This window comes from Saxophila tyrrhenica (genome assembly GCF_035928015.1).
Source record: "Saxophila tyrrhenica strain CCFEE 5935 chromosome Unknown scaffold_8, whole genome shotgun sequence".
Classification (NCBI taxonomy): domain Eukaryota; kingdom Fungi; phylum Ascomycota; class Dothideomycetes; order Mycosphaerellales; family Extremaceae; genus Saxophila; species Saxophila tyrrhenica.
In genome coordinates this window covers 259,984-277,454 of record NW_027041740.1, presented here as the reverse complement: position 1 = coordinate 277,454, position 17,471 = coordinate 259,984, and the positions used below count along the sequence as shown (strand labels likewise).

General features: G+C 54.2%; 8 protein-coding genes across 8 annotated transcripts; 1 reads left to right on the top strand and 7 right to left on the bottom strand.

Moving 5' to 3' along the window:
• Nucleotides 1-1,772: 1,772 nt before the first annotated feature.
• Nucleotides 1,773-4,158, top strand: LTR77_005415 (uncharacterized protein; the record flags this gene model as incomplete). Its single annotated transcript, XM_064802660.1, has 3 exons — nucleotides 1,773-2,066; nucleotides 2,207-2,259; nucleotides 2,310-4,158. The coding sequence occupies 3 exons, from the start codon at nucleotides 1,773-1,775 to the stop codon at nucleotides 4,156-4,158; spliced, it is 2,196 nt and encodes a 731-aa protein (XP_064658785.1).
• A 607-nt stretch (nucleotides 4,159-4,765) lies between these two features.
• Nucleotides 4,766-5,687, bottom strand: LTR77_005414 (uncharacterized protein; the record flags this gene model as incomplete). The annotated part of the gene is made up of 3 exons (XM_064802659.1): nucleotides 4,766-5,134; nucleotides 5,184-5,250; nucleotides 5,350-5,687. 3 exons carry the CDS (start codon nucleotides 5,685-5,687, stop codon nucleotides 4,766-4,768), a joined length of 774 nt encoding a protein of 257 aa, XP_064658784.1.
• Nucleotides 5,688-6,825: 1,138 nt separating this feature from the next.
• On the bottom strand, nucleotides 6,826-7,266 carry LTR77_005413 (uncharacterized protein; the record flags this gene model as incomplete). The annotated part of the gene is made up of 1 exon (XM_064802658.1): nucleotides 6,826-7,266. One exon carries the CDS (start codon nucleotides 7,264-7,266, stop codon nucleotides 6,826-6,828), a length of 441 nt encoding a protein of 146 aa, XP_064658783.1.
• A 480-nt stretch (nucleotides 7,267-7,746) lies between these two features.
• LTR77_005412 (uncharacterized protein) lies at nucleotides 7,747-8,642 on the bottom strand (the record flags this gene model as incomplete). The annotated part of the gene is made up of 2 exons (XM_064802657.1): nucleotides 7,747-8,254; nucleotides 8,305-8,642. 2 exons carry the CDS (start codon nucleotides 8,640-8,642, stop codon nucleotides 7,747-7,749), a joined length of 846 nt encoding a protein of 281 aa, XP_064658782.1.
• An 869-nt stretch (nucleotides 8,643-9,511) lies between these two features.
• LTR77_005411 (uncharacterized protein) lies at nucleotides 9,512-11,342 on the bottom strand (the record flags this gene model as incomplete). The annotated part of the gene is made up of 3 exons (XM_064802656.1): nucleotides 9,512-10,396; nucleotides 10,456-10,984; nucleotides 11,035-11,342. 3 exons carry the CDS (start codon nucleotides 11,340-11,342, stop codon nucleotides 9,512-9,514), a joined length of 1,722 nt encoding a protein of 573 aa, XP_064658781.1.
• A 699-nt stretch (nucleotides 11,343-12,041) lies between these two features.
• Nucleotides 12,042-13,079, bottom strand: HAC1 (transcription factor that binds to CRE motif; the record flags this gene model as incomplete). Its single annotated transcript, XM_064802655.1, has 3 exons — nucleotides 12,042-12,359; nucleotides 12,440-12,545; nucleotides 12,601-13,079. 3 exons carry the CDS (start codon nucleotides 13,077-13,079, stop codon nucleotides 12,042-12,044), a joined length of 903 nt encoding a protein of 300 aa, XP_064658780.1.
• A 546-nt stretch (nucleotides 13,080-13,625) lies between these two features.
• On the bottom strand, nucleotides 13,626-15,856 carry ARP8 (actin-like protein arp8; the record flags this gene model as incomplete). The annotated part of the gene is made up of 3 exons (XM_064802654.1): nucleotides 13,626-15,251; nucleotides 15,303-15,693; nucleotides 15,777-15,856. The coding sequence occupies 3 exons, from the start codon at nucleotides 15,854-15,856 to the stop codon at nucleotides 13,626-13,628; spliced, it is 2,097 nt and encodes a 698-aa protein (XP_064658779.1).
• A 902-nt stretch (nucleotides 15,857-16,758) lies between these two features.
• Nucleotides 16,759-17,391, bottom strand: TVP18 (Golgi apparatus membrane protein tvp18; the record flags this gene model as incomplete). Its single annotated transcript, XM_064802653.1, has 4 exons — nucleotides 16,759-17,059; nucleotides 17,123-17,221; nucleotides 17,276-17,291; nucleotides 17,355-17,391. The coding sequence occupies 4 exons, from the start codon at nucleotides 17,389-17,391 to the stop codon at nucleotides 16,759-16,761; spliced, it is 453 nt and encodes a 150-aa protein (XP_064658778.1).
• Nucleotides 17,392-17,471: the final 80 nt, after the last annotated feature.

Genomic DNA, 17,471 nt, shown 5'->3' with positions numbered 1-17,471 from the left:
GCAATCTAACCTACGCTTACCCCTGGGGAGGTGCCACCTGAAAGGAAAAGGCTAGCACGTCAAACACCTTCAGTCATCCAGACCCTGCGATGCAACAGGGGCTCTAGGTCCGGGCGAGCACATGCTAGGGTGTCTTTGAGCTTCCCAGAAAGACGTCGTGAGAACATCGATAGAACTGGTTGGCTGAGACTTCGGCTAACTGCCCGCTTGGTTATATCCTGTCGGGCGGAGGTCTCAATCCGCTGCTCGCCGCCGCGAACACTCATATGAGACCAGACACTCGGTACGGGGACTCTTCCAGGGTAGAGGGAGGTGTAGCCAGGTCGGGTCGTTCCAGCATGCATCTGTCCAGCAGCTAGTTGCAGGAGCAAGGGCAGCCAGATCCATCCTTACAGCTGCAGTAGTCAAGACCCACCCATGCTGTTGATTGAGGAGCGACGACGAACATTCTGCTCGTGTACCAATATTTTCGGGGTTTCCAAGGCCATAAGGTCTGGGATTGAACGAACATTGACCGTGCTATGGGGTATCATACAAGGCCTAGCCATCGGGTTCAAGGTAGCGGCGGGCGGATTGCGAACCTACTGCCGTTCATCCACATGGCTGGTGTCGTCGATTAGACATGAAGCAGGCGTTTATTTGATGGCAGGTGTTTGGATTTCGAGCTGTCATGCTTCTAAGGAGGTAGGTAGCCTTCAACTTTTGAGGTACCCTTGTTAGTGTAACGTCCAGAGCCCGGCTATATGGCTTGGGGACGGAGCATCCGCGTTGAAGTCGTTTGCACAAGATCTACCTGTCCAATGCTCAAAGAAATGTTGAAGCGTCCCCCCGCAAACGACCCAGTGTGTTCACTGGTGAGGTGTGTAGGGTAATTCTGTATGGGCCCAGTGCTGTGAGAATCCGCTACGCCCTTCATGTTGCTCCATGCATCCTACAATGCATTGACGTACTATCCGTAGCATAGCACTCATCCTAGCTGTAGTAAGAATTCAATGGAATACAGATGCCTATAAGGGCAGTCTCGCGGTATAATGAACTCGGCGGGTGTTGCAAGGAGCTGTAGCTTCCACGGTGATTCGGTCAACTGTTCATGTTGTCTGCCCGGCGTTCGGACTGCATGGCATGGATGGCAGGGATTGACTCATGTCCCGGAGGTCTGGCAGCCCTCGCGAGATGCCCATCGCGTCGGGTGTCGAGCTGTCTCTCGCGGATGGACTAGAGTGAGGAGCAGGGGTGTATCTAGCACGGCGGGTAATTGTTGCCAAGGCGGGCTAGCTGTAATCGTTCCTCTGGGCGTGATGGCCGCGGTCGAAGTCCAGTGAATAAATAAGCATAGAAAGGAGCGAACATGTAGGGCGTCTGGGAAGCACATCTCTTCCGCAAAGGTAACGTGTGCCAACACAGCAGATTCCATCACCTGTAGAAGGCCGAGAAAGCCAAAAGCTCAACTTTCAGGTTAGTGAGATGATGATTGCTTTCATGGGGTGAGGTGGCGTTGAGGCACGGTTACCTCTCCTCTCGATGCGTCTAGTGTTCTGATGAGCAAAGAGGATTCCGGCCTGATCCTCGCTTTCCTTGAAAAGTCACCTTCAAGCTGCCGACAATGGTGTTGGCCCACTAGGTCAGAGTGCGCGGTGGGAGGTGGTCTTCTCACAGACAACGATAGCCCTTCGACGGGAGTAAGGTGGCCTTTTTCGGGGCGGTTGGGTCTTGGAGAACTGCTGGATTCGCCCGACCAACTTCATTGTCACCAGCTTGACTCTCCAGCGAACATGCGATCCAAAGGCTCCATCACTACTCTCGAGCGCCAGCTTGGCTTCAAATGGGCCAAAGGACTGTCACGAGAGACCAAAGACAGTGCTCAATCAGAACCTATTCGGATACTGCTTGCCCGTATCGACGAGCTGAAACGAGCGCATCAAAATAGTCTTCCTACACCTCTTCCTGGTTTACCTGACCTCCAGCACGAGATCGAGCAGCTCTTTCGGACGGTAGGGCCTGACCTCTGGCCCAACCCTCCTACTGATACTTCAGGCTGGCTTTGTGATCCTGCTGTCGAGGACTGGGTAAGTACTGATCGGCGAAAGGCTTCTCCAAGATACGATCACACTGCAAGAGATGCTCTGAGGCCTTTTGAATCCTTCTATGGCATCGAGATGACTGAGCATTGAGACACCGGCTGACCCTCTACCCTTGCGTACTGCAGAACGGCAACTGGACTCGGTACCTTCGATTCGACGATCTGGACGACAAGGAAATGTAAGGCGACCCTCTCCATATGCGCTGCCTGCCATGCTTACTCGACGTAGACTACGCGAGCACTTCCACGCTCTCATTTACAGCAAATGCCTTCGTCATTACGAAAACCAGAAGTCGGCGCGGAAACGACGAAAACGAGAAGAATCTGAAGCCAACAACCTCTCCGGCAAGAACACCAACAGCAGGCCTGACGCGCAGCATGAGCAGCCATACGCCCGAAAGTACAACCGGCCTGCAACGACTTCACGACGACGGCGCAAGTCCGATGCAGTTGTATCAACACCTGCGGCTTCGTCGGCTGATCAGGCCGATTCCCGTCTTACAATGTTCAGGTCGTTGAACACGATGTTCCCCATAGAAGACCCCAGTCCTGTCGCTCGAAGTCGCTCGTCGAGTTACGATGGCCTGGGGATTCCGCGGAGAAGACGGTTCCTCACTTCATCTAGCTCGAGCAGAGCATCGACGCCGCTACACCCTACTGCTGATGGAACTTCGGTGTTAACGCAGAAACGCAGCAGAAGTCCGAGTATGGAAGACAGGTCACCACCCAGGGTGGCTAAATCAGCCAAGTTGCAACATCCGTCTCTTGTTGTTTTGAAGCTGACATCACATAAGCTTGCCTCAGTGATAAGCAGCAGGCGAAAGCCCGGTAACTGGGAGACATCCAACGAGCCTAATGGTACCGCAGAAGTTTCCACTCTCGAACTCAACAGCGCAAAGCAGACTCGCGGTGCGGATCCGACAGACAATAGAGCCAGCACGCCGGAGTGGACGACGGACGCCAATCGCGAAACCACCTCTCTCCTCGTGGCCAACCAAAACTTGGTTGGTCAGGCAGCACAAGATGGCTCTTCGGCTGTCGTTGCTCATCCAGAGAACGAGCAGGAGCAATCTTCGAGAATTAATGCCGACGGTTCGCCGTCCTCTCATGGGCGTGCAACGGAATTGGCATCACTCCATCCGCAGGCTTCTGAGGCTTTGAGAGAACAGAGGATGGAGCAACTCCCGGCGTTCCTTGATGGTGCAGTTACGACGCCCGCCAAGCGCGAGCAACTCCTTCGACTTGTCCAAAACGGCTCCCTTCGGGATCATCATTCCATCGTGTACTCTCCAAGCCATAGCGCGGCCCCTGATAATCCGCATTCTTTCACCTTGGGCGACAAGACGCCTGGCGATGTTCGACCCGTTGACCATCCTGAGCAATCCGTGGACCAAAGAGGAAGCATGGCGGACAGGACCTCAACAGAGCTCAAGCCTCCCGTCACTCCTGCCGTCAAGGTTGTACACAGTCGGCAGCAGATGGCGCAGAATGGGCATGCGGCGGCCCCGACATCACTTCACTCGACCACTTCGGGTGGTGTCGAGCGACAGCTGACTATGGCTGACGCACCAATGTCCCCCACCCACACCCCTATCGAGACAGCAGATCCACGAGCTGGCGGGCTGCCAATTCTTAGAGGCGGCATGACGACTGCTACGGGAAGCTCTGTGAATCGCTCAGACCACGATGGCCCGCAAAACACGCGCGAGCAGTATCATCTCAATGGCACCGAGCAGACCCCAACAGCTCCTCAGCCGTCAGACACTCCTCTGAGCCATCGGCGAGAGGAGAAGAGTTTCATCATCAGGCTCAAGAGTAGTCAGGTGAAGACCCGCACGTTCATCGAAGTGGACGGCCAGACTACGGTAGAAGAGCTCTTCGACAAGGTCACGCAGAGGTTGCATCGACGTCTCATTGAGCCAGTGCTTGAGCTGGAGCTGCGGCCGGAGAATTGTGAGGATGACTTTGAGCCCTTTGGCGTATCAAAAGACGATCCTGTCACTTGGCGGATGTGCTTCAAGGAGCTTGCGGGCAGGCCGGAGGACGAAGTCATCGTCTATGGGGAGATTATCACCTGAGCGTTGCCCGGGGAGTGGTGCTTTCGGAATATTACATTAGTCAAGATCTAGTGCTCCTCGCGATTCTAACAGCAGGTGATTTTATAAATCAGATGGTTAGATATCGCAGATATGATGGCTTTGGAGTCGTAACTTCCCACCGCCCTTAAAAATGTATCAATCGGCATCAACAATACAGCACTGCAATCGACCAAACCCCATCGACAGAAGTCAGACACATCCTCAGAGTTGCCATCCTGGGAGGAACTAGTGTAGGTCACCGCCTCGATCTCGTCTGGTTCGTAATCGAACCTGCCTGTGTAAGCCATACCCGTACCAGCCCGCAGATCCTCAAAAAGGTCGCATGCAAAACCGGTACGGACACGTTCATCGCGCTGAGACGATATGAAGAGGTTGTGAAACTCGTTCAAGAGGTAACTCTTCTTATACCGACGGATAGAAGCGTTAGCGAGGTTCGTGAATGCCACGCTCACCTGGAACGACCGTGCGTCTGACAGAGATCATCACCACCGAATGGTCTTACAAGCGAGCCTTTCCAACGAAGAGAAAGTTCGGTGTAGCCTGGAGGCACCACATAGCACTCGATCAGACACTGGAGAACATCGACTTACTCCTGAAAGCACTGTCTCGCCAGAGCTGGTGATTCGCCAAGCTCTTGCGAGCACTCCTGTAGAGACCGTACGAGCTCTTGTCGTAGGATTTTATTTTCAGCATACTGTTCAGGATTGGAGTCGTCGTCTTGCATGAAAATGGGGTACTCGAAAAGATAATACAGCGGCCCTGTAAAGGCATGGTCCCAGTCAATGACACCAGCCAGCAGCGGTTCGCAATCCTCGTCTAGCTGGGCGAACAGCAAGTTCTGGGCATCAAAGTCGGCATGGATCAGACGGAAAGGTGGCTGCAGCAGCGGTGAAGAGCTCGCACTACGAATGATCATGTCCGGTTGCTGGCGGAGGTCATGAATATCCGAGCGCCACTACAGATATGCATAACAAATTAGCAGGCCTCTTGGTTTCTCTTCATACTGACGGCTCCTCAAAGCGTTTCCTGCTACCTAACTCCGGCGGAGAGAGCGTGTCTGGCTGAGCAGGACTGATGAAGATCTCTAGCACAAAAAGAAGCCAGAAACCGCAACAAGCGCAGCACAGAACTACGTCGGATACCTCAAAAGTCGTTCATGTTTGGACTTACAAATTCGATGGACTCAACAAAGCTCGCGAGGTAATCGGCAGTGGCGCGAAATGGACCGCGGGAGGATGCCCATGCCACAGCATAGGATAGAACGATCCAACGCCGCCAGGGTGCAGACCGCCAATTCGGTTGAACTTCAGGGAGGACAGTTGACTCAGCACCCAAGCGGTCTGCCTGATCGCAGCTCTCTTATGATCGAGGCTGAGATGTTGCCATAGCTTTCTCAGGGGCTTTCCCGGCAGCCGATCCATGATTACGTATGGTACGTTGTTGTGATCCAGGTTTGAGAACAACACCGTCGGCACCGGTATTGCGCTGTGGGCCTTGACATATTGCATCGTGGCAATGGCACTTTGCATGTGCTCGGGGTGCTCGACGGTACGTGGGCATCTTGCAACGCAGGATCCTAATAGTGGGTAGAGAGGTCAGTGAGTGTCTTGAGATCTCAAAATGGTAGACAATTCTTAGAATGTCGGTTGACCCTCGATCACACAGTGGAGAATGGCGGACCTACCCGGAGCGTTTGAAGCGTTGCCCTCGAAATCAAGTACGAAGATCTCGTGGTATGAGCCGTTGCAAAGCCTTCTGACGTTCAAACACTTCGCTCCAAGTGCAACTGAGGCTTCATCTTTCAGAGCTTAGAGGTCGAGGACCAGAGGCGCAATGCTATCTGCGCCCGAGTTTGCAGAGCTGTGCAAGCTGTGGCAAGGATTGGAAGTCGTCTCAAGCGCTAGCCGCGACTCACACAGTACAGCTTCATGGTCGTGGACAAGCGCAGACGCTTCGGGTCTCAATTCATCAGGGTCTACACCCAGTTCAGGTGGTGAGACGCTGTCAATGTCTGCGCCCTCTATATTCTGGTTGTATTCTGAGAGTTTGTTGGCAAGGGCCATATCGTCCATGCTGGCAAGTGGATTTAAAGGAAGTAAGCTGATCGCAGCGGCCCATTACTTGAGAGACAGATCGGTAATTAGCTCGTTGGGCCAGGAGACTCAGGCGCCCTGCTGTGTGCCATATTGAATGCATCATACGACCTCACAGTGTTTGTCCGTTTGCTCTTCGAGCATGGACTGAGGTCAGGTATGTTCAAGGATATCGAGCCTCGGATCTAATTGGCTTGAAGCCCTCAAAAGCGGCAGTATAAGGCGGTGAGCAATGCCTCTGCTTTCTCTTGGTGGTCACCGAACATCTGCATCAAACTAGCGAACGGCTAGCTTGCACAGGCGAATAAGGTGAATAGTACGCTGGAAGGTATGGACACGTGCCGGAGGTCTTTGGAAGCGGCCTTTGGCTGTCTATCTAGGCGAATGAAGGTGTATCAAGCTGCACTAGCAAATCACGGCCAATTGCAAATGGTATCCATGAGACCAGCCGCAGAAGCAATGTGCGCTCCCAATCGGGCAGCTGTTCATCTTCATGCCTGTCCAGTATCCTGTCCAAACTCACCATCCTTCTCCAAATCTCTATCATAGTCAATCACCTCTGCCCCTCCCACTCGGAGACCTTCAGCCGAGCGAGGAGATTGATCTCATCAGCAGACGCCACGAACATCGAAACGCACACTTTCCAGGTGGCTGCATCTCCAGCTTCGATGTGGTACACTGCTTTTCTACAGTCGGAGTGATAGCCCTCCTGTGCTTCGAACGTGAGTGTTTTGACTCTGATACGGGGTAGAGGTCCTTGCAGCTTCCTGTTGATGGCATCGAAGGCATCCTGAACAGTCGTGCCGGCGTCGACCTGCACGAAGACATACACGTCGGCATGATCTTGCTTGAACTTCACGCTGATGTCGATGATCTTACACGTCGGAGTAAGTCTCGATGCGTTCGCCGCAGAAGAGGTGGCAGATGCTTCAGCGGTGTTTCGGAAGGCATCAGGCCTGGAAGGGGCTTGTTGCGGCACTCCATGTGCATTCATGCTCAAGCGTGCTGGCTGGCTGCGCGTAGAGGCTGCTTGTTCTAGGAGAGGACCCGTTGAGCCGAAAGATGGACGATCAGACAGATCAGAGCCCGATTGTGGTTTCGCAGTACGAGTATGGCGATCGATGAGTCTTGGCACCTGGCTTCTTTTATGAAGAGAAGGGCCATGGACGGAGTAGCCCGAAGAGGCAGCGGTCCTCCCACCTGCCTGGCCAGCTGTTGCGTTGCCAGACGAGTAGGTTCTCGGGCCTTCAGCTTGTGCAAGAGTGACCGCCGGGCTGCTGGCTGCGAAATCACTCGAGACTGTTGGGGTGATGTGCTTTCCCTTAGTCGACAACGATGATTGTGGCACGCGTGTCGATGTCCCAGCAGCAGCGTTAGAATCGTAAGCCTGTTGCTGAAATTGTGCTGGGCTGCTGACGCTGCGTGAAGGAAGTGATAGAGGCAGGGGCTTATCATTCAAAGATTACCGATATCCTTATTCCGTTTGCTTCTTCGGCGGTTCGTGAGCTGAAGCTTGGTCGTGACTTGAAGGTGACAGAGGTCTCTTGGGCCTCTTGCTTGGTCGGTGAGCGGAAGGTTGGGGAGGCGGTGGCATGGTCGACTCTGGCGAATGGTTTTGTTCTGATCGTCCAGTCCGATCGCGGTAGCCGCTGCTAGATGGGAGAACGCCAGTGGCGGAGCCTGGAACGGGCTCGAGAGCTTTGGGCGAAGTTTGTTCTGCCGAAAGATTATCGCCATCACCGAATTCTGAGAGCGAAGTTATTGAGAATTTCCTGATGATGCCTCCTATCAAGGCTGTTGGTGGTGTGCATCGTGGTGAAGCTAGTTCAGACGGGGCACCTCGTTCCGGAGACGGTGAAGAGTCGGTCTCTACCCCTTTCTCAGGGACATATGAAGCCGCTGAAACAGCATTTTCTTGTGAGCTCTGCTGTCTCTCGTAGTAGCACTTCTCATAGATGAGCTGGACAAGATGCTCACATAATCTAGGTTCCAGTCAGCATTAGTACGAAAGTGCTAAGGCCGAGATACCTACTCCTCCCGAACTGCCGGAACTTTGAACTCACGGTGGTGGCGCCAATGGCCACTCAAGTTATCGATCTTGGGGTTGGACAGCCACGAGGAGGTATCGACCTGCTCCGGATCTGGCCAAAGCTGAGGCCCCAGTCTATCGAAGAGCGCATCCGCCTCCGCTCGAAGCTTGGAAGGGTCAGAGAACGACCCTGAAAGCTGTGGCCGGAAGGCCTTCTTCATTCGTTTGATGGATGTGTGCAGATCTGCCAGCGCAGTGAGGCTGTAGCTTCTTGCATCCACATTTGAGCTTCCGACAGACTGCATCAAACCAAGTGAGCTCTCAAGGTCGTGGATCCCCATGTTAATGAAATGGCAAGGGGGTCGCGTGCTTTTGAGGGTGTGAGAGGCGCAAGTTGGGAGAAGACGTTCAGAATGTAGCGAGTGTAGAGATGAGCGAAGAGCCGGTGACATGGAGGTTTCTTATATGGCTTGACAAGCAGAGAGGTGTCGGGGGAGCGAAGACAACTGCATTGTCTTGACGGTGTCTTACCGTACCACTACGGGTGAATAGTCTCAAACCTTTGTATCGAAGATGAATCCGTTGTAAGGCCATCCACTATCTTCCAGAGTGTCGGTGATGGCAGCCTATAGCTTCATGAGGCTCTGGAAGAGGGTGAATTATCCAGCGAGAGTCTCCCTAGCCTTCCATTTGGAAGTAAATCATCCTGGGGCGTGTGGCGAGAGGACGGGGAGTAGCATGGCGATGTACAGCGCGTGTAAGGTGCTTAATCCATTTACGGCGTCTTGCTCGAGAGCAAGACGCCGCATCTGTGGCACTGATGTGGTCCTTCCAATGTATTCTGAGATCCGCCTGGCTGTGAGAGATCTGCGGAGTACTAGAGGCGGGAGGTATGTACGCTGGCTAGGGGCTAGAGAAGACTGAGGTGCCTTACCTAGACGTTCCGCTTCTGCCAAGACTCAGATATGTTGATCACGTGTTGACAAGCTGAGCAGAAGAGACAAGCTTGACAAGGTTAATACAGACTTCAACCTCGAATGCATTCGGACCGTCTATGTACAGATGAGCCCAGCTAAAAAGACCAAGAACAAAACAGCCTAGAGCAGTCGGTGCAGTCATGTTATGACAGCACCCTCTGCACAGATCCTGGCAGGAGATCACCATCACTCAGTGCCATCACTCAGTACCATCACTCACACTTCATAATCCCTCACCCTTGCCTCCTTCGCGCCACACTCCCAACATGACCGAGCAGCTCAACAGTCTCCCCAGACAGCCTTGCCAATCCCCTCACGCAGTGCTGCCATGCCTGCGCACCGTCCCTGACAATGTAGAACGTCCCCAGATGATCATCTCGAGCCTGTGTCTGCTGAACTTCCAGACTCAGACTGCGCACTTCAGCATCAGCCAGCAAACCTCCCATCTTGTGATCCACAGCGGCAAAAAGGTCTTGAACGGTGCTGTGAGTGCTCAGACCGAACCGAAATTGTAACTTCACAGACCTCTCCGTGCCCGGATGCAAGGTAGTCCGGATTTCGATGTTGAGTCTCTTCCTCGGAAGGGGCTGTGCTGGAGCTGGAGTAATGGCGGACGATGGTGTTGGCTCCTGATGATGTACTTCGTTTGAGCGGGGAGTGGACTCTGGCAGCTTCGTTTGAGAGTGCTCAAGGCGGGTTTGCGAGGGCCCGGAAACAGATTGCTTTGTGTGGTGGGCCTGCAGAGTTGCGATGGGTGGCGTCTGCCTAACCACATTTGCGCTCTCGCCGCTGTGACCTGGAGCCATGTTTTGCTGAGCAGCGCCGGTGGAATGATTGGAGTAGGAGCTTGAGGGACGTGGGCCTGTGCTGGCCTGGGAGCGGAACTGCGGAGTGTGACTGACTCCAACATCACTTGTCGTGAGATGGACAGAGCGGTCCCTGACGCCGGTAGCATGGCCTTTGCAAACAGTGGTAGGCGTAGCATCGTAAGCCGGACGATCATGTGAGCCTAGCGTCTGGCCATCTCGACCACCAGCTGCTGACGAGGGGCGCGAAGCGAATGTCTCGTTTGCGGCGTCTTCGCACTTCAGCGGAGTGTAGTCTGATGCTGTGCTGACCTGATGAGGAGTAATCTTTCGAGCGACGAGACTCAAGATCTAAATAACAAGCTACTCACCTTGCGCTGCTTTGCTTGCAATGCCTCAGGAGATGCGCCAAGTTCAACAAGGGAGCCGTACTTCCGCTTGTTCTGGGTGAGGTCGGCTGCGCTGGAAGACGGAGCAGGGTATTGACGCTGGGAACGCGAGGTCTGTGGCGGTGTCACAAAGGCTGGTAACGTGCCTCTGCGTACACGATCTTCAATCAGTTGCCGGTCAATATCAGAGCGAAGAGTGCGGGAGAGAGACCGGGAGTCGGATATTTCAAGCCCGTCACCACTCTGCTCGGGATAGACCACGCCAGCATCACGCTTGGGAGAGATAGTGGCCAGTGACACGTTGTCCGCGAGGTCAGCGACAGAGTCCTCTGCGACCGCTGTCTCGTTTCGTGGCGTTGGCTGACCTGTGACGTTCGCAGGCGCTTGGTGGTTAGAGGCACGGTCGGGCTGCGCGAGTGCCTTCTGTTTGTCGTCTTGATTGTTTTTGCGCTGACCGGCGGTGTAGTTGCAGCACTTCTCGTACAGGATATTGGTGAAGTGCGCACGCAATCTTCATCACGTTAGTCAAGCCGAGAGCCATCTAGACTTGCAAACACTTACTGATTGTGGTCACGTGCTCTCCCATACACCAGATAGCCGGGCCAGAGAACTTTCCGATTGTCCACTTGTGGGTCGAAGAGCCACGAGGTAGTATCGACCGTCGTTGGATCCGGCCAAAGATCCGGGCCCAGCAGCTCAAACAGCCGGTCTGACTCTTGCCGCAGCTTCGCTGCATCCCAGATCGGATCGTATGCTCCTCTGATTCTGGCGATGTTGCGATACAGATTTCCCAGAGCTTTAGGCTGGTCGTTGGGATGCCTGAGACAAGCCTTGAGCCCAAGGCACGCTTCGAGGTCGGTGATCCTCATCTTGGATGACAAGGAAGTGGGAGTTTCGAGGTTGCTAGACAGAGCAGGTTGTGGTCGATTTGCTGTGGGTAAGGTAGGGTGAAGAAGAGCACGGTTTTGGTGGGAGGTGAGCCTATATGACTGGCGGCATCAAGGAAGTATCGCGCGACAGAGTGACTTGTTTGTCTTTGAAGTGCCGGGTTACCATTTGTTGTCTTAGGACTGTCTTGGAGCATCCCGTTGTCACTAGGGGTTGGAGAGCCATCTTTCGTTGTCGAGAATGCCCCCGAAAGGCAGCAATGCGACTTTGTGGCAATTGTAAGCAGCGACACACCTGGGGTCTTTGTACAGCTGGCTCGGAGAGACCTGCCATCCATCAGCTTGAGGTACAAACTGGACGGAAGGCAACGGCTCTAAATTGTGATGTGGGAGACATAACAGGGTCTAGGATTGTCAACAGAAGTGGCAAGCATCATGTCTTCGTTTGGTGGTACAGACGCTATCCTGTGCCTCAATCAACGCCGAACGCCATCACCCATTCCACCCATCTCATGATCGCCTTCCCCATTATGCTGCTTCTCATACGCCTTCGTGTCTGTGGGTTGATGCTCTGTTACAACGCTCGCCGAACTGCCCGCCGTCTGACCGCCAACCATCAGAGTTGACCGCTGCTGAAGCGCCGAAGCGCCCTGTTGGTGGACGGCTTGGCGAGTCGCTGCTTTAAGCTGCGCCAACGCCGCCGTCCGCCGGGACAGAAGCAGAGAGGTCGTCCTGGTGGAGGAAGTCCTCGAACGAGAAGTCAAGCGGTGCGTTGAAGCTTGAATCAAACGCGCCATTCGTGAAGGGGAATGACTCCAGCATGCCAGAAGGATAGCCTTGCATATCATCTGGTGCTGGAACGCCATCGTATGGAGGAAGAGATTCACCCACCAAGAAGTCGAAGTTAGGTTGCTGCGCTTCCTCAACCGACACGGCAGGTCGCACAACATTGCGGCAGAATGTTGTGTCTGGTTGAGGAGCGAGGGTTGGCTTTGCTTCCTAGTGGGATCGAAAAGGGTGAAGTCGGGTGTGGTCATTGCCGGTGTTGGGTAGGATAAGTCTGGTTCTTGTTTAATGACTGGCTCGGATTCGAAGAGGTCGTCGAGCTTTGCGGGTGATGGTGGGCTAGCGGTGTAGTCGACTGATCCTCGTGATCCGACGAGTGATGGCACTGGCGTGTCGGCCCTGTATAGTGTTAGTGATCGGGTTCAGTCTTCTGGTAGTTCTTGACGATTGGTACCTCTCTGTTCCAGTGCTCAAAGTCACTTCAGGCAGAACCACGCTGTCGGGAAGCGGGCCGTGCAGGTTGCGGTAAGCAGCCAATTCCGCTTTTGCTCGAGCCAGCTGGACGGCGAGAGTGTCGGTTTCTCGTCTCTTGCGCTCCCTGCTGTTGTGTGCAGCGGCGCGGTTCCGCTTGATACGCTCTATCCGCCGCTGCTCCTTTTCGTCTTCGGTTTTTGCTCGCTTACGCGGCGGGAGAGTGGTGGTGGGCTCTGGTAATTGCTGACCCCAAGACTTGCGCTTCTTCGCCGGCTTGGAGTGCACGACAATGGGATCTGGTGAGCCTTGAGGGTGTGAGGTGGTGGTGGTGGAGGTGGAAGGAGAGGATGCGTGAACGTCCTCGAGTTTCAAGTAGCTGCTGTTGTCGGGTGAAGCGGCCATGTTTTCGAAGAAGATCTGAGGCGAATAGCTGGTTGAGGGCATAGAGGTGGTCTCCATGGTGGCTTGACTGCAGGAGGTGTCTGCATATGGATGGAAGACTTTGAGGACAGCTGGTCGAAGTGACGGGAGCGATCAGGCGGCCGTTATTTGAAAGGACACCTGGCTGTAAGGAGGCGCCACCGAATTTCGAAACAAAGCGAGGGAAGGCGCAGCCCACGTCAGCCGGCCAATCGGGTGCTGCCGTTGCTATTCTGAAGCCGGCGCTATGCACGTGAGACTTCGACGACTTTCCATGTGAACCTAATGCAAGAGAAGGACAAGCGAGTGATGACAGTGAAGTGAACGCAGCCGGACAGGGAGATGTGAAGTAACGGGCCGAGTGTAGTTCTACCTCCTCCACACGATCGCCTATTATCAAGCCTGCCATTATCCGGTACTCTTCACGCTGTATGCCCCAACATGCTATGATGCCCGGTGGGCTGCTTTCACTAGACCAGATTACGTAGCAAAGAAAGTGATGGCGAGATCGTAAGGTGCCCCTACTTTGTGTCCTCAACCCACAATCGAAGCCGCTCAGCAACGGTCAATGACCTACCACTGCGCTCACCAATGCCACATGCACTTATAGTTCAAAATCCTCGCCCCTAGCCGATCATACTCCACCTGCCCAATCCAACTATCATTCGTCATCCGCAACTTCCCAAACACACTCCCGCCCTTCCACACAATCACACTCGCGTCTAACTCCCGTGGCGGCGGCGCCACGAGAATCTCCTTGGGGTACTGCGGCATCGCTGCTCTTAGCCTCGACTCCACATATGCTCCTAGATTGGGCGTCTTGGATGCGCCGCCGATAAGCATTATCGAGCCCAGGAAGTCGCGGCGTTTGCGTTCGTCGGCGCCGGAGGCCTGATGGATGGAGAGGAGGATCGCTTGGTCCAGAGGCATGAGAGGGAGGGTACGGTCGAGGAGGGCGGTGTCCGGCTGAGCGCCGGTGAGGGTGTAGGGGTCGTTGGTGGTGTTGTCAATGTCTTCTGGGGGTGGCGAGCCGGCGACGGAGGTGGACGGTGTACCGTCGACTTCGGGCGCAAGGTGGGCTGGGAGCTTGGGTTTGCTGCTTGGAATGCCTGTCGGTGGCATGGGAGTGCCGAGGAGAGGAGCTGCGGTTTTGGCTGGAGGTGCGGACACGGCGGACGGAATGTTCTTCTCGGTGTAGGAAATAACGGATAGCTGGGCGATACTGAGCGGATCGTTGCGCTTGCCGTCGTAGAGGTCGACGGAGGGCGGGATGAGCTTGCGGCGGCCCACCAATTTCGAGGAGTGGTCGAAGATGGCAGGGCGGAAGTAGCCCATTGGCGCCAGCATGCCTTCATCGTAGATTTTGAAGGAGTACTTCCTCGTCTCCTGCCCGTGTGCGCGGAGGTGGAAGTCGTAGAGCTGGACCGTGATGTTCTCGTCAGATAGAGTGGTGTACTTCTCCTTCAACTCCTCAGCCAGCAAAAAGTCGTGCCGCTTCATCAAGTTGAAGTCCATGTAGTTGAATCTGTCAAACACCATCATCCTCACGAAGGTATCTGTGACATCGAAGCCTCCATACTTGAGGTTGATGCGACAGTCTTCAATGCACATGCCATCCTCCACGCAGCAGATGCTCGTCTTCTGTGCGCCCATGTCCACGATACAAGCAGTGCTAAACCCGGCTCCAAAGCTTGCAGCGATGGACTCCTGCATGAAACAGACCCGCTGGAAGTTGAAGTCACGGAGCAGCTCTTCCAAGATCTTCGACACAAACACCTTCTCATACAGGTCAGGGATGACGAAAACGCAGCTATACTGGTTCCAGTCCTTCTTGTGCGTCAACTCCAGCTCGGTCTTGATGCTCTCTTCCAGTATCAGGAAGAAGTCGCGGTAGAGCATGTTCCTGCTGTCATAATCTTTCTCGTTGAGCCACCCATGCTGGAGTGGCCAGTGGAGTCGGTATCGTGGCTTTGTCTTCTCTGGAATGCGAAGGGCAGCGTTGCCAACGACGAAGTCAGGTGCTTCACGGGCATCCACTGGTATCTCGGTCCAGTCGATTCGCAATGGGTCGTTGTGCTCTGATATGAGATCCGGCGGGTTCGTCGAGTTCCACTTGGTGACGAGCTCGCGGGAGTTCGGCAGCACTCGACGTTTGTTCGTTCTCCGTGATACTTTGAAGTCTGCGGCCATGCTGTTGTACTCTTTCGCGAACTGCAACGATGTCAGCAACAACTCTACCAAACCCATAGTCAGGAACAATACCTCGTCTCCAAACATCTCCTCCGGCGTGGCGTTCTCGTCCAGCTTGAGTCTCTTCGGCAGTGGCTCACTGTCTTCAGCCTCATTCCTGGCAGCCTTTCTCGCAATCACCATCGGCACGGTTTTCGGCAGAGCATCAGTTGCCAGACCAAGCCGCAAGTTCTGACTCCCAACATGGATGACAATGGTTTTCGAGCCGTAGTTCTCGTTCAGTTCATCGTCCATGGCGACATCGCCATCGAGGTCAACGTCCTGTTCTCCGTAGGGGACACCATCTTGGTTGCCGTACGCCCGCGCGCGGTCGATGTCGACTGCTGCCTTCTTGCGGGCATTTAGGCGTTCTTCCTGCTGCAGCCGGTATGAAATGCTTTGGTCGTCGCGTTTGAGGAATTCACTGTTGAAGTCATTGGTTAGCAGAGGCACTCTCACCTAAACCCAGCCAACATCTACACTGCGACCGCCACCATAGAGCAGTACCTCCGGACATATTGCACATTGAGCGCATAGACGTCCTTCTTGCCCTTTCGCAGTCCGTCCAGGATCTTTCTTCCCACCATCTTGGCACTCGTTTACAATCAGAGCAAATGCTGTGGGCCAGGAAGAGGCGCGAAGGCAGGCAGGCTTGTTGTCGAAAAAAGTTCAAGACACATACGTGTAATAGTTCTTCTGATTGATCATGTTCACCTGAGGCCAAGTTGTGAACTCCATATTATTGTCCGTGCGTTGTAAGCCTGGCAAGAGCGATCAGCATCCTGCAAGAATCCAGTTGGGGAGAAAGCCGCCAGCGCGCAGACGTGATGGCGGTGTGCAATGGCGGATATGCACATGCTCTCAAACGAATGAAGCAGCAGACCGGCATCTTTGAGACGTACCTTCTTCCCTGAGCAGGGCGCGTCCCGATTTCTTGCCTACCATCTTGGGCGATATGCGTCGGTATAGGGTCGCAGATGTGATACTCGGCGGCTTGTCTTCGTGTTATGGACGTGTTTCGGGTATATCAGAATGACGGAGCTATTGTATTGAGATGATTATCAGCAGGACTGCCCACGAAACAAGATTGTCACAATGGCAGGCACGGCAAGGTGGTGTTTGTGGCGGCTTTCAATGTTGTTCCTCGCCGTTTAATTCCGTAGTTCGAGATGAAAATCCCTATCACGTGATCTCTAAAACGCAAGGCAAAGTATAGCACATATCACTAAGCAAGAGAAAGCGAGCCTCCGACTCTCGCGATACAACAAATAGGAGCATTGGACTTTCTCGTATGCCGTACAATCCATACTTAGAACTACACGCGCTGGTGCCCGACGCCGCGCTCATTACATAAACGTCTGATGATGACCTTCCCTCATAGTCCCACAAAGCAATCCACTATGCAGTCGCTCCTGCGGGAGTTTGACTTGATTGTCCACTTTTGACTGACCTCCTGCCGAATCTCTCTTCTCTCTTAGCTTCTGTCCTCTCATACAATCATCTGCGCAACCCCCTGCCCTCCAAGCGTCTTGCTACTCTGGAACTGCTGCCCCTTGATCCCCGCAAACAGGTACATGCACGCCGCAATCAGCAGAACCACCGCGGCCGCGATGAGGGAGCTATCGGTGATGGTCAACGAAAGCCACTGGATGAGGGACATGACGCCGTAGATACCGGCGCGCATGTAGTTCGTCTCGAAGCGGCGGATGAAGTTATCGAAGGTCGGGGAGGTGGGACAGATTCGGAGGAGGAGCGGGATTTCGATAAAGAGGATGATGAAGGAGGAGGCTCTGAGATGGAGTCAGCTGGTGTGGCCGGGAAGATTGCGTAGGCTCGAAGGCGGTTTCACGTACAGGCATAGTACGGCGAATATGACAAGCAAGATATGACCCAAGTTGAAGAAGTTGGCGATTCCGAGCGCGAAGCAGAGAACTATGCAGAGTACCCCAGCCCTGTAGCATTTTGTTAGATCCTGCCCATCTGTACAATATTCCCGCTGCGCTCACCATTGGCCATAGATACCTGCGCAAAGCGTCTGGTCAGCATGTGTAGCCCGCTGTCTGTCCATCTCTGTTCAATGCTTACTGAAGTTGCGCGACCTGAACTCATCTGCGATCGTCATGGTGTTGTCCTAGCAGCCTGCAGCTGCGGGTGTATTATGTCCAAGTGCTCGAGTTTCTTCCTCGTCGTGATGCCTTCCGC